This window comes from Pezoporus flaviventris, unplaced genomic scaffold, assembly GCF_033815535.1.
Source record: "Pezoporus flaviventris isolate CSIRO_AGI_PZ_B2104156 unplaced genomic scaffold, CSIRO_AGI_Pfla_v1 ptg000002l, whole genome shotgun sequence".
Classification (NCBI taxonomy): domain Eukaryota; kingdom Metazoa; phylum Chordata; class Aves; order Psittaciformes; family Psittacidae; genus Pezoporus; species Pezoporus flaviventris.
The window spans coordinates 28,836,704-28,852,323 of NW_026892550.1; the positions used below are offsets into that span (position 1 = coordinate 28,836,704).

Sequence of the window (15,620 nt, forward strand, 5' to 3'; positions counted from 1 at the left end):
TGCTTTGACATCATTCATTATAACAGATCCTGTATTACCTCGCAAAAAAAAAAAAAAACCTTCCACTTTTACTCATTTCTCATGATCAATTTGATTTCTAAAACTAAACAGGATGTTTCAAATGGATGTTTTTATGCTGAACCCCCTCTAAGGATTGCAAAACAGAGCAGTATCTATCCTATGATATGAGCTCCTTGTTAATGAAAAATAATAAAAGGAAATTGCTGTCAAAGTTATAGCAAGGTTTTTTACTAGTGTATATATTCAAAGCTAAAAGCAAATTGACTAAATTGAGTTCAGATTACATAATTTTATGGCTCCTTTCTGGCTTCACATTGCAAATTGACCATTTTGTACCTGAATGACCCACACCTGAGGCAGAGGCTTAGAGGTCAATACTTGGCACAAGGATGTGCATAGCTCCAACAAGCTTTCAGCAAACCACTCCTGTTGAGAATGGTCAGGAAGAGACAGCAAAATAGAGTGGAAACGTCACCAGGGAAGTCCAACTCAAGCAATCACAGAAAGGATGACCTGCAAGGTTCCTACACCCTCACAACTTACACTGTTTTCTGAACTCTTACAAACTGATCAGCTGGACAAAAGTCTTTTCAGACACATGGGGTAAGTTTTCCCCCCACCTCATACTGTAAATTAGAAGAGAACAGAAGAGAATTGGTTATGAGACATATAGTCACTGTGCAGTGGAGCGATCTGGGTGAAGATGACCAAAAGAGGGATGACAGACAAGCTTTACATCATACTATAGACTACAGACCTTATGCTCCATGGAGACCCATGCATTGGTTTCGTCCTTCCTGCACCTCTGAAGGGGAATATGGGAGTTTAAAGCTCACTTTCAACACAGGCTTTAATTACTGTAGTGAACCCCTACATATGCAGTACGGAAAATGAAAAGGGGACTCCATAATCTGGACAAATAATAAAAGGATGAATAATGATCTTGGATAAGTCGGCACATGAGAAACCTGCTTTTAGGATCCATAACAGAAACCAGCTGTTCTGCAAAAGAAAAGGCATAAAAAAGACTGGGAAGTAATGCCATCCAGAGGGACCTTGACACGCTTGTGAGGTGGGCTGATGCCAACCTCATGAAGTTTAACCATGACAAGTGTAAGGTCCCAGACCCGGGTCAGAACAATCCCAGGCACAGGTTGGGCAGAGAGGAGATTAACAGCAGCCCTGTGGAGAAGGACTTAGGGGTGTTGGCTGATGAGAAACTTAATGTGAGCTGGCAGTGTGTGCTTGCAGCACAGAATGCCAACCGTATCCTGGGCTGCATCAAAAGGAGTGTGACCAGCAGGTCGAAGGAGGTGATCTTGCCCCTCTACTCTGCTCTTGTGAGACCTCACCTGGAGTATTGTGTGCAGTTCTGGTGTACTCAACATAAAAAGGACATGGAACTGTTGGAACAAGTCCAGAGAAGGGCCACGAGGATGATCAGGGGACTGGAGCACCTCCCTTATAAAGATAGGCTGAGAAAGTTGGGGCTGTTCAGCCTGGAGAAGAGAAGGCTGCGTGGAGACCTCATAGCAGCGCTCGAGTATCTGAAGGGGGCCTATAGGGATGCTGGGGAGGGACTCTTCATTAGGGACTGTAGTGATAGGACAAGGGGTAACAGGTTCTAACTTAAACAGGGGAAGTTTAGATTGGATATAAGGAGGAAATTCTTTACTGTTAGGGTGGTGAGACACTGGAGTGGGTTGCCCAGGGAGGTTGTGAATGCTCCATCCCTGGCAGTGTTCAAGGCCGGGTTGGATGGAATCTCGGGTGGCATAGTTTAGTGTGAGGTGTCCCTGCCCATGGCAGGGGGGTTGGAACTAGATGATCTTAAGGTCCCTTCCAACCCTAACTATTCTATGATTCTATGATCCTATGACTGGTTGAAATTAAATTTTAAGCCTTATTTGTAGACATTGGTGCATTTCAGACTTGTTCATGAGAAAATCTATGGACAGCCTTACAAGTAACTCCTCATTCAAGCATTTTGAGAAAAGGTCTGACTGTTTCAGGCCAGAGAACCTGGAAGTTACGTTTGCCTTTTAAAATACTTTGCTTCCTCTTGGCAATAGGTCAATCCACCTTTAAAGAGTCATATGGTAGATGGCAGGAATAATACAAGGTGAAAAGTGATTTTCACAGCAACCATGTTGGGTTTAGCTCCTGGGTCAGTGTCAGCAGAGAGACTCAAGGATTGTGGGAATGCTTGCTGGAACCTAATTGTTTCGGTTCTGCTTCACTAGTATTGCAAAAGGCTATAAAGTCCTAAATTACCAAGTTTACATATGTTTCCAGCTGTATGAAAAACCCACTGAAACCATTTGGTTTCAATTTTCCATATGAAAAGCCTGCCTTTGTGCAATAAACAGGACAACACTCAATAATGAACACAGACTTAATCTGTCACGGCTTGTTCCAGTTTTAGTTTTGGAAGCTTCTCTGAATTACATATAAGTGTAAGATCAAGCCAAAATTCAACCAAAGGAATTTCACAATTATGAACTAATAAGCAAATCAGTATTTCAAAGTATCGCTATGGTCTAACCCAACATAAAACGTATTTCCTATAGTATATGGGGCATTATTTTTCCTGTGCTTCAGTTAGTTGCAAAACACTGGAAAAAGACCTTCAGTATCACCAAGTTTTCATATGGTCTTAGTTGTACAAAATCTTCAAGGAAACACAGAAGAGATGTCAAGCTTCTCTCTACCCGAGCTTTCATTACTCTAGTTAAATGCTGTGAAAATACTAGCAGGAGAGAGAGGGAGTGCCAATGGATTAGATATATGGAAAAGATAAGGAAAGCACAGGGCCACAACTCTGCTAACTGGGTATTGGTGACTTAAGTCAGAGACAAAATGGCACCCAAAATGTCAGAAGTAATTGTCAAACACTGAAAAACATTTTGGTTACAATGATGATTTACATGGCTTCCATTAATTTCTGGAAGTCTTTAACAGAGGAACAGTATTTGTGATGCATTCATATTCCCAAATAGTTTCAGTTACACTTAAGGCTTGACAGAGCTCTCACAGCTAAGATTCAGTAACAATGTGAAATTTCATACAGTGGGAAGTAATTTGAAGCAACGGTATAATTTCAAGGCAGAAGCGTAGGTGAAGTTGTAACATATCTGAAATCTTACTTGCTGGTAAAGCTCCTTTCTTTTACATACTTACCGGTAGGTTGTAATCAGCAATAGGAGAAAAAACATCAATGGTGAGCATTCACATTTTTAGATCTAAAGTAATTTATATCCCTATTTTATGCTGTTCAAACACAAATTAAACAACTTCCTACATCTCAGACTGTCACAGTGCTTCCACCCAGTTGCATGGGTGGTAACATGTGGCTGCTGGGGCAGGCTGACAGCAGGACTTAAGAGCTATGTTCCATGGGACCACCAAAGCTCCTTGGCTTCTCCATTCCCCTTCTACTTCAAGTGAAGGGCATCACTCTTCCCAAACCATAATACCACAACTATTAGCAGGTTATTACTCCTCCACAGTGGTTATGCACACCCAATTAGAAGGCGTGTGTGTTTGCTGGGAACAAAACCAATAGTTTCTTTCATTTCAGGACTGGTTCAAAGTCCTGAACCAGGGTTCTAAAATTACATACGCCTTCCAGTAAAAAACAGGTAACCCGAACACCTTATTATGTGTCTTGAATTCTAATAAATGCTTTCCCCAATAGAAAACTAACATAGTAAAAGGCACTGCCTGCCATCCAGTATTACAGAAATCTATGTGTTATGAAGAAATAGAGATAATTTTGATGCATCTCATAACTGTGACCCAATTTCTAGACTGCCATTTCAAAAACCACTTCACTATACTGAATCAAGTCAGGTTCACCCTTTAGAGAACCTATTTCTAATTCAGCAAAAAACTCCAAGTTCCAGCCACGTTACACCAATGCTGGCAAAAAGCAGTCAGCAACCATTTGGAATTAATAAAAAAGTTATTTCTAGCTTAACGTGCTCTGCAAAGAACCTCAAGAAAATGTAACGCTTGAGATATGCGTTTTCCTCTCCTGCTGTCTTTTGTCCAGAAGAGGATCAGGGAATTTCCTTAGAAGATACGCTTCCCATTGGTTAGTGCATTACCACTGAAAAGCTTTAAGGTTTAAATCCACAAGACAAAAAATATTACTAAAACCTCAACTCCTGCCAAGTTGCAACAATTTTATAATTAGTGTTTTATTCATAGCATTTTGTCTTTTATTTCTTGGTTGTAGGGAAGTTTCCCACTTCCCACTTGAAATGACAGTGCATGACACAATCCACTGCTCACAAGCCCATGATTATACATACACTAATACATTTTGGCTAGATGGACTGCTTCTCTCCCTCAACATACACATGTGAGAGATGACACAGAGCAATACTGTCAGAGTATTTAATGGACTCACTGAACTGATTTTCCTTCCCGCCTAGCAATCCAAACGCAGCCAGCAACTGGTTAAGAATTAGCTACATTTATGTTAGCACCTCAAGAAGCAATGAGGTCATTAAGATTTTTAAGACTCAGATTGACAAATGCCTGACAACCTAATCTGAATTCAGTGTTTGACCCAGTTACAGGCAGGGAGGGCTGGACTAGGTGACCTTGAGAAGTCCTTTCCATCCTGAATTTAGCTAGTCTCTCTGTAGTCCAGAGAAATCCTGACAGCAAACAACTGTACAGCTACCAAACTATTTTTCTGGGCTGCTGGAATTATACCAACGCACGAGTTTAATGCCAAAGTTTTCAAATTACTTAACTGGAAGAAAGAGTTACTCCCTACAGGAAGGCTGTAGCTAAAAGGGGCAACTGGGTTTGGTTTACAAGCTGCTGCTTGGCCGCAGTCAGCATATGTAGAGTTCTACTTCAAGAATCTTCAGAAACAGATGGGGTAGGCAGCAATAGATGGAGTTTTACCTAAAAGGTGTGGCCACAAAACACAGCAGGGCTTTGGTAACAATACCAAGTAACTCCTTCCTTTCCCCATCCTTGCTTCTCCCACCCTGCACTCCCCTCTTCTCATTTGTGCCAGTACTGTGTTTACCAGGGAGCAAGGAATCGTGGTTAAGAACTCCCTTAGCAAAGGATGTGAACTTAACCTGACACAGTTTAATGCACAAAGTCCTACCCTGCAGCACCAAAACACTGCACAAGCAAAATGGAGAGCAGAATGTGCTCTTAACTTTGCACATTGGAAGCGGGGCTGGGGAGAGGGCAAGGAGTTAAAAAAATTAGTCTCATGTGCAGCATTAGAGTTCCATTCTCATAGATCATACCACAGATTTGACATGTTGAGGTGCTGCTTCATGCTCTTACCTTAAGTAGCCTTTTTCCAACAGGAAAAATTCAGAAGGTATTCTACTGACTACCGTAATTTCAACATAAAATGAGTTGGAGAGGGACAGGTTTAGCTAAACAAACTTGGGCAGTAAAGGGTTTTCTTTTCAACAGCAAATGACATCTTCTGAAAGTGCATCTGTTTTTTTTGGTTGGTTGGTTAATTGGTTGGCTTGTTTATATGAAGGAAGAAAGTTATTCCTATACCCCAGCCATACTTACATTTATTTCTAGTGATAGTATCATAAGTCTACTCTGGACTAATAACCTAAGAGACAAATATACATCTAGATCTATATCCATCTCAATTCTTCTAAGACTATAATTACAGATAGGAAAACTCTAAACTGGCACTTAGGGAGGTGACGAGTCTTCCAAGAAACTGGTGATTTACAAGCAGGTACCTAGTTCACCGAGCAAGTCGCTCACATTAGCAAGGCTCAATTCAGTGAACAGCCTATATCCACTTTCTTTCAGGGACTCATCCCATTAAGGACTACTGATACAGATTTTATCATGCTTCAGCACCTGTACATAATTAAAAGGAGCAGACTGGACTGTTTTATAATCTTAGATTAAGTAGGTTAAAAAAAACCAAACAGGTTTTACTGGGTATAGAAGGGTGTGCACACTTCAAAATTACACTGTATTGTAGTGTAGTCGTTTATAGCCAGGATATCTTTGCCATTAGCTATATTACCACACTTGATTAAAAAAGGCACTAACCTAGAAGAGCATTCCTGACTCACTACAATGCAGTTACAGAACATATTTTCCAGTCACCAGATTTAAACGGTGGCCTACAGACTAAAGATCCCCCCCAACCTTTGGTATTAATCAGTCTGAGCTTAATTAGCAACTCAAGCAGTAGCCTCTCTTTCAATTACAGTTTCTAGAAAGGGGAGGACCTAGAGCTGGACTGAAATTAGGTTGAACAAAATATGTTATGCCTTGAAATAAGGGCTCACTCCCGTTGGGATAGCATACAGTTGCTTATCATAAATGCTTTGTACCCAAGCCCTGTATTTTCTCCTCTTCAGTCCTACATCTTTCAAATAATTCTAGTTCTAATTCTGCAACGTTCCATCATATAACCAAACTATAAATAATACTTAAATATTCTTTTATTAGTACCACATCCTCCTAAACAAAAGATGAGATTTTACAGTAATGAGGTGTAACCTGCCTTGTTTCATCCCATATATTAGCAATCTGCAATCTAGACAGAACAGTCTAGACCAAAACTACAGCTCTGTAGCATTCTAGAAGAGCATTTAATATGATATCCTAATTTTAAGAAACTGGTTAAGTGGTAATATTTCAGAGAAAAATTATCTTACCAGAGCTTGATGACTGAACAGCCCCTTTGTGAGGTGTTTTAACTGCGCCAATAGTTTTATTTTCACATCCTCTCTTCAAGGGCAACACAGATGGCACCATTTTAACCTTGGGAGTTGATGCACTCTGTAGTGTGAGTGGACCTTTCTTCAGTATGCTTTTCCCTGATGTTGTCCCATCCTTCACAGAAGGCATCTGTTTTTTAAAAACAAACAAAAACCTAAAAGCAAAAAAACACAACAAAAAACCCACACACCACCACTGCGAGAAGTCAAAGATCCCCCTTTCCAGCATCTGTAAGGAAACACTGACAACACAGGTAGGGGGATATGCTTAGCTGTTTGCTGTCACATTGTCCACATCCGTAGTTCAGAACCTCAAGTATCATCGCCTGAGTGGCCTTCAGCAACATGAAACTATTAGTTTGAAGCTAATCACTGCTAATGACAAACACACTCAAGAGGTTACAGAGACTATTTTACATCAGAGTTTCTTCCTCCCCATACTCCAATTAAGCCATTCAATTACATGACTGCACCCAACCTCAAGATGAATTCTTCACCAAGCAACTATGCAAGTTAATGCACTGAAAAGATAGTTGTCCCGTACTACCTGAAATGTCACAGCCTGTACAATAGGTTTCTTAGTCTAGGTCTTATGTTACAACACCAAAACAGTTGAAAAACTTTCACATTCAGGTGCCACGGATAGAACAAATTCAGGAGCAGACCCAGGGCAGGTTTAAAATAACCTGTTTACACGTAGTACTCCTCTATACCCTGTTTACACGCAGTACTCCTCTACACCCTGTTTACACGTAGTACTCCTCTACACCCTGTTTACACGTAGTATTCCTCTACCATTCCTACAGAGTTCTTGTTCCATTTTATATAGGCACTAATTCATGACCACTCATGCTCTAAAGTTAAGCCTATATTGGTAAACTTACAAAAATGTACAGCTGTTCATACGCTTTTTTTGTGACTCAAGCTGATATGCAGCAATTTGGTTATATGAATGCACTTTGCACTTCTGACTCCATTCCCTGTCATCTTTTTCAGAAGTTAATTTGTACTTTCAGAAGAACATTTATTAAGTTTAGTCCAGCTGATTGGTCCACTGCACGTTTTATAGAATTTGGTCTATCGATTTTTTCCAGGTAGCAGAAGTACAACGAATATCACAAAGGTTTGTATCTTAGCAATGGAGTGAATTAAAAGCATTCCTTCCAACCCTCAGCACCAAAAGGAAGGAGTGAAGCAGAATCCAAGCTCTGAAAGACTTTAGCATTAAAATAGACAGTCTTTGCTTTCAAGTTCATTTATGTTCTCAAGTTATTATACCATATAATATTACTAATTTCTTCTGTAATGTTTCAAAAATGGATAGCTGCTTCTGCTTTACCTGAAGTACTTTCCTCCACACAATGAGCTTTACTAAAGTTTTTCTTGCAAATCAATAAAGCCTGACAAAAACTCAGACAACACCTATTTTACCAGTAACAGCTAATGCCTCCATTTCGCTGTCTTAATACAAGCTGTTGAATCCACAAGCAAACAACAGAAGGCACTCCATACAACAGCAGGACTCCAACTCTGTGTCCCTACCTCCCAAGGTCTCAGCCGGCGAAATCCCAAAGCCCTTTGCTTCTTTCCCACAGTTCCTTTCATTTTAAGCTTCTTTCAGAGTATTTGGAAGCAGCACGTTTCTTCTGACAGGCAGCTGACTCATCTCAAAATATTTCCCAACCAACCAGCACACGCATACCTCCCGGCCAGGAAGTTTGCACCTTCCAGCTGGCTGACTGCCCACAACCAGGTATATGCCCTCTGCATGAGAAATATTTCCTGGCTACTCTTAACTATTCAAATGAGTCCTAGTTCTCCTTTAAATAAACAACCTCCCAAATTATTTAAAGCAGACAGCTAAATTAAGATGTTAAAAATAAAATGCTTGACCAAGTTGCTGGTCTTCAGGTTTTATATGACTTAATATTACTGTTAAGATACACACAACATTTCTGTAAGCAAATTTAAGAAGTGTAATTTATTTCTAAAGCATGTTTTGAAATGGAATACTGAAAACAGCAATTTAACATCTATTTAAAGTTAGAGCACCACTAGAATTACCTTGACGAATGTGCATACTAAAAGGCATATTCCGAAAAACTTCACCAAGTTCTGCTACACAATTTTACCAAAAATTTTACCAGTTTGACAAAATTAAGACTCGTGTTTTTTTATTATAAATCTTAACAATTGCATTGTCTTAAAAAGACTTTATCAAAAAATTGTTTATACCATGGAATAAGACACTAAGTTGCACTTGAGCGCAACCAGTTTGTAAACCAGCAATTTCTTTGTTTCCTTTATTAGGGAAAGCCTTCACCTCAGAAATCAACGCTACAGTTACAACTGAGGACACAAAACCCATTCCTCCATTTCCATTCAGCACGGTGCAACGTAGAATTCCCCTTTATCAACTGTGCAAAACATAATTATGTAAAGAAAAAATCTTACCAAAGGAACAGAGTGCAGGTCAAACGTTTCATTGGCCACATCTTTTAACAAGGCTGCTTCCAGAAAGATTCCCATGTTGCTGCTTTGCTCACTTTCATCTCCAGCCAGGTAGGTGTTCTGAGCACAGGGCTCCACTAGAGAGTCTGAACTTTCCATTTTATCATTCAGCATTTCTTTTGAGTTCTCTACATATGCTGGAAGCACAGCAGAAGCAGAGGAGCATGCCGAATGGGTAGAGTTTGCTTTGCCAGTGTCTTCCGGATTCTGTTTTAATAGAGGTGTCTTTGAAGACTTGTGGGAAGCGTTTCTAGGATGCGTTGTGGCATGTACATCTTGGCTAGTGAAGAGATGTTTGTTAAGATGTAGCTTGTGGGGCTTATTCACAGGCAATTCCACTGCACTATCTTTAGCAAGATCTATTTTCTTTTTCAGCACTTTTATAGAGGGGGACAATCGCCTTGGGGAAGCAACCAGTGAGGGCGAGGAGCCAGCTGATAGCTGGGGGGACTGGGGAGACTGTTTAAAGGCTGCACTGTCTCTTGACTGTAGAGAAGGTCTAGACATAACCTTTGGCTTAACGTTTTTGAAATTAGGTCTGGGAAAACTAACAATCTCCGATTTCTTTGCTTTGGTTAGTGTTGACACAATAGGAGACCTGCCCACTGTTTTTCCTGCAGTTTGACCTGAACTAGCCTTACGCAAAGGCTGTCTATTATGCCCTCCTGCAAATGCCTCATTTGGTCTCAGTTTGGGAGACTCATCTCTGGGTTCCACCAAGGCTGGAACACAGAAAGTTGTATTTTTTGATAGCTCTTTAGGGGTTGAAGTACATAGAGCTGGATCGCTTTCATCAGCCACAGGACTGAAGACCACAAAAGTTGCTTCACATTTCAGATCAGGTGTAACAGCCCTATTTAATTTTGGTACGCTGTAAGATACAAAAGAGGTGTTGCACGTATCCTGAAGAGCAGCATTTCCAGAAATATGCTGTTCTCTGGTTAAGAGTTCACTGGTTTTCTTCAATAGCTGCTCTTCATCCATTTTATTTAGTGGGAGAAGGGGCACACTATTTACAGGACCACCCATGCACGTTATAGCACTGGAATTCCCGTTTTCACCATGGTCAGGCGTATCCTGTGAGGATCTGACTTGGTCATCTTCGTTAAAATTAACACATGGTGATAATGCATCTTGCCTATAGGGATCTCTACATCCAACAGCTAGTTTTACAGACTCTGCTTCTGTTTCCTGTGATTCTTTATCAGGTTTATTAGTGTTATTTAGGTAGTGTTTGATGCCTGCAGGGGAAGGACAATAGACTTCAGCTTCTGAACGGGCATCTGGGCTTTCTGGAGCCACTACTGCAGAGGAGAAATTAGGTGTTCTTTCCGAGCTGGTTCTATCAGATTGCTCTCTCATACATACTTCAGAAGAGATTAGTGTTTCTCTTGGATACATGTCATCATTTTGATCAGTTCCCAGAGTTTCACCTACAACATTAGTAACATCCAACGTGGTCAGGTGGCAACATGCCCTGTCATTTCCCAGGGACTGTGTGTTCTGTTCTGAAGCAGGAGGAGGTAATACACACTTAGAGTCAGTCTGACTGTAAGGCACCGATTGTTTGATGCTCTGACTTTGCGTTTTTGCCACAGCAACATTACCTTTCAGTAAGTTTGTTGCTTCTTTCAAGTCACAGTTTAAAGGATACTCACAAGTCTGTTCAGTCATGGAAGACTTGCATGCAGCATCTGCATCTCCCAACAGAGCTCCTGTGCAGTTATATTTACCAGGTGTCTTCTGCAGATGAAGTGCTTCAATACCCTGCTGTTTTAAAACAATACTTCTGAAGTCACTGTTATTTTCAAGAATGGTGGTATCATCTTCATGCTCAGTCACTGTATTTTGGTCAGTCCAATTATTGTCTGTCTCTGCAGTACAATTCTTTAAAGAAGGTGCAGCTCTGTGACATGCGTAGTTATTTCCATTTTCATCCCTTATAAGTAAGGAAGACTTCAAGCCATTCTCTGCTTTGTCATCTGACTTTTCAACATTCATTTTGAAGGCTAAGCTTTAAACTGTTTTCATTTTATACTTATTTTAAATCCCAGAGAATGCAGATTCTTCTGAACTTCACAGTAAAAAAAAAAAAGCAAAAAAAACCAGCTTTTCTCTGGAATGTGTCAAGGGTCCTGAAAGATATTTAAAAAGTAGATCTTTGTTTTCATGTTTCCCAAGAGGATTCAAAAATTCTGGAATTAAAATAAATACATAAATAAAATAAAATTAAAAACTATTAGCCAAACCAGGATTTTAAGATAGTAAGCATTCTTAAACTAATAGGTCTTGAATCAAGTGCAGCCATTTTGACCAACTTCCTTAAGTAGATTAGGCTTTCACAACAATGTTGTCTGTGCATGCTAACTTTCATAAGCAATTTCTGCTTCCTGACTGCCAAGCAACATTTGAACCCTCTGGTCAACTGCAATTAAATGTCACTTTAGGGTTGCTCATTGGCAGAGGTCAGGTTCCCAACTGAAGAACAAGGAAACTGGAGAGCTGAATCCATCACTCCAGATGGGTGGTGGTGTTCAATACTTGTGCAAACAAAAAAACAACAGAAGAATAAGGACACTTGCCATCAAAAACAATGAGCAAACAAGTCACTGGTTTTTAACTAGAATGCAGACACCAGAGTGCGACGTCTTTAAATGAGCATAATGATATAATGACATATTTGAAATCTGGAGAGAAAAAAGTAGCAGGACATGAACATCAGGGTTAAGTACACAGGGTGGACAGAATAATGCACACTAATATGCGTGCTAAAATCTGAAAGGATTTGACTGTAACCACAAGGAGTATCAGAGTCCCTAAAGACTAAAAATCCAGAGCTGGCAAAACCAGAATACTTGATCTGCACTATCAATCTTCTCAACCACAGTGACAAAAGTGGTTGCAACACCCTGAGACAGGTCGAGGAAGCTACAAGATCAAAGGAAAAAAAACAAAAAAAAAACAACAACAAACCACAAACAAACTATTTCTGCTATCTTGATGTTTGTTAGACACAGTGAAGAATAATTCCCTGATCATATTTTTGTACAGGAATCAGTACCTGCTTTGGGAAGAACTTTAGAAAAGTAACTCTTGATTTGTTATCTAACAAAGCAATTCAAATCCTCACAGAAACCATATAAACCATTTTGGAAACCACAGCAAGGGAAAGAAAACAAACTCTTAGCAGCAAATACTTTGGAAAGTGAAAAATAAACCCAGCACACTAAAAGGTGAAAGGTACGTTACTAAAAGGAAGAATGCATCCTTCAAAAAGCTGACATTTTCCTTTATTTTCTTCAGCTGGAATCATAGCATTCAAAATAAATCCTGTCTCATATCAGTTAAAAGTATAAAGGCTTCCAGAGGGGCTGCAGGGCCTGCAAACAGTTTTGAGTACAAAAGCAGCACACAAATTAAGACAGTTCTAGAACTGCAGGAATTTGCATGCTCATGATGGGCCAAACACAGAGTGGGCTCTGGCCCATAAGCATGTCTTCACATGGGACTCCAAACATCTGCCTCAGATTGAGAATAAAAAGATCATGGAACAAGGAACCAACAAACTGCCAAGATCAGACAGTAACCTCCTCCTCCCCTGGGATCAAACAGCTTTAATACCTTAAATCTCCTGGTTCCTTAAGGCTGGTCTAGATCCTTTGCCTACCCACTGTTATTCAGTCCCTAGAGAAGCACAAACAATTTCAGTACCCTCAAATATGAGGGTACTTCCATTAGGAAACTTAAGGCAGATTCAACAGTTCTTCCAGAAAAGTCTTCCCTGAAGGCAGGGCAAGAACCTGGCCTAAATAATTTTCCATTGATTTAAGTCAATCACAGAATCACAACTGCTGAAAGATATTTGCAGACTTTGCTTTCACTGTTGTTTTGACACATTCAAACTGGTTTCTACTTGTCCGGAGACTAGCCCGTAACACAGCTTGCTCACCTAGGCATGCAACAAAATGTTAAAGATTGCATTTTGATTCAGCATTAGCTTAGATCCAACCAGCAGTCTTACCTCTTTCAAGAGCTTTCTCACTACAGTAAACAGGGAACTTCAATATGTCAAGACTTAGCGAGACTGAGATCCCAAGAATTTAAAGAATGACATGTTAGCTTACAGCATTAATAGCTGATAATGCCAAGATTTTCAACAAAACAACAAAAACAACTTAATAAACCTTGATTCAGTCAACACGGAAAAAATTTCAACAAAAATAAAAGTTATTTTGAGACTGAGTAGAGAAACACAGAACGTGTTACAGTTGTATATATAGATGTACACATTCCTATATGCAAGTCTGCTCACACAGTGCTCTGGACTGCCATGTAACTAGAGAACATATAGTAATAATCAACTCATTCAGTTATCTTTAAAGCAAGTTTTCACTTTAGTAATCAATACTTTCATGAGCAACTAAACCAGCTAAAAACACAGCTTCACATCCACATTTAGAGTCCTGCATAAAAAGTGAGATATTCTAAGGATTAACTATAGCGTATAAAAATCTGGTACCTAGATGAACATTAGTCCTCAAAAAGTTACATTCTGTAATTCTGCAGGTACTACTATGTTCATCAAGCTTATGAGAACATTTCTTGGTGGTGAGAAATTCTTTAGAGTTAAGATCTGCCATAGGAGGCTGAATGAAAAGTTAACCTCAGCCAGCACCTCCATAGGGGAGGCCAGTAGCAGATGCACAAACTATTGCCCTTCTCAAGAAAAGTCCTTCCCAATACACTCTTCCTGGCAAATAATGACTTGCAATCCTCTAAACTAAATGCCACTAATAAACTCAAAGAGTTTGTCTTAACATCAACAAGCATTATGCATGCCTGGCCTCCACAACACCCTGTAGTCCAGCACAAGAGTTCACCTATTTTGTGCCTTCAGTAAAGCTCAACTTGCCAAATTTCAGTTGCATGTTTCAAGGGCTTACACGTTGCAAAAAAAAAAAAAAAGTCTTCATTACCAGAGCTCTAAGCTTTCCTGTTCCTCAACAGATAGGAGAGCTTGGGGTAACAGAAAATATCATGGAAAAAAAAAAAGACAGGATCTTGGCAAGCAGATTCTCCTAAAAGGAGATCAGCTGCCAGCAGCCTCAGATCCAGGAGAAATACACTGCAACATGCAGAACCGGGCTCACAGCAAGATCTTGCCACTTCTACTAACCTACGAGGGGCACTCAGGGATGTGCTGTAAAAGGGCAAGACAGTGATTCATTCAGTAGTGGATAAACAGGAATCAAACCCGTATCAATTACAATCAGTAATCCAAGCTACAAGTTTACAAGTTACAACAAGAATGCAAGTCGGTTTGTGTTAATGACACAATGTACACAGTGATAATTTACGCTTTTCCTGGTACCCCATTTGGTTCTTTCACCTACACCATCAGACACTGTTTACTCAAACCCATCAGCTATGTTTGTGCAGCCTGTATAAAGGAGGGTGGGTAGGGAATAAATCTGAAAGGAGGGGGTGTGCCCAGACATGCAGGAAGGCAGTCTAAAAGAGCGCTAACAAACTGAACACACTTTGATACCAGACAAAATGCATTATCAGCACCCATATTTCAGCAGAAAACAGTATTGCATAGTCAGGATTAGCACAGTCACTGAAGTCAGACATCATTTAAGGCATTTCATATGTCTAACAATGTGTGTTACACTACAACCAGTTTACCTGACCATGTGCTGGAACATGACACAATCACACAAGTCTGACCTTTTCAGCACATACACCTGAAGGCAGAGATGGCAGCAGCAGGAAAGAGGGAGTCTGCCATGACCAGGCATCCCTCCCAGCATGCTCTGTCCAGTGTTGCTCACACATGGTTCCAACAGGAAGGACTGGGAAAACATGTGATTTCAGGTGACACTGCATCTGCACAGGATCACAATTCCAGAGTTCACTGTACAGCCTCAGTAATGCCACATCCTGATGTGAACTAGCCTGCTGCCAAGCATAATTCAAGCTGTTAGAAGAGAGAACAAGTTAAGCTGCTAAAACAAACATCACACAGACATTTATAACATGACAAGTACAACATACTCCTTTAAACGCTCATATGCTAATTGCATTGCTTGCTTAAGAACATACGGTATCATCGGTGCTGGCACTGTGAAGGTGCTGTGTTTGTAACAAAATACCCCAGCACCACAGGGTAGCTAAGTGACATCTGTGTGCTTTACTCAAAGCACAATTTTAAAAAACAGGATCAATGTGAGACACTTGCTATGGTAAGCAGAAATTATATGCAAGTTACGTCTGCAAGCAATCATGCAAGCACATTTGACTGAAGGAGCAGTATCACTTTCACTGGCATGGACCATCAGG

The 15,620-nt window shown here is 40.2% G+C and overlaps 1 protein-coding gene across 4 annotated transcripts in view; it reads right to left on the bottom strand.

The window, feature by feature from the left end:
- Positions 1-11,405, bottom strand: part of MTUS1 (microtubule associated scaffold protein 1) — an 87,714-nt gene extending 76,309 nt beyond the window's left edge. For 2 of the 4 annotated variants that reach the window (XM_061473334.1, XM_061473325.1), the window contains exons 1-2: positions 9,222-11,404; positions 6,705-6,897 (exon numbers count right to left, since the gene is read on the bottom strand). In XM_061473334.1, coding sequence (XP_061329318.1) covers positions 6,705-6,897; positions 9,222-11,279 — 2,251 coding nt within the window. In that variant the 5' untranslated portion in view covers positions 11,280-11,404. Of the gene's footprint in view, positions 1-6,704; positions 6,898-9,221 lie in introns of all 4 variants that reach the window. The other 2 variants (XM_061473342.1, XM_061473351.1) reach the window with 2 other exon arrangements.
- Positions 11,406-15,620: the final 4,215 nt, after the last annotated feature.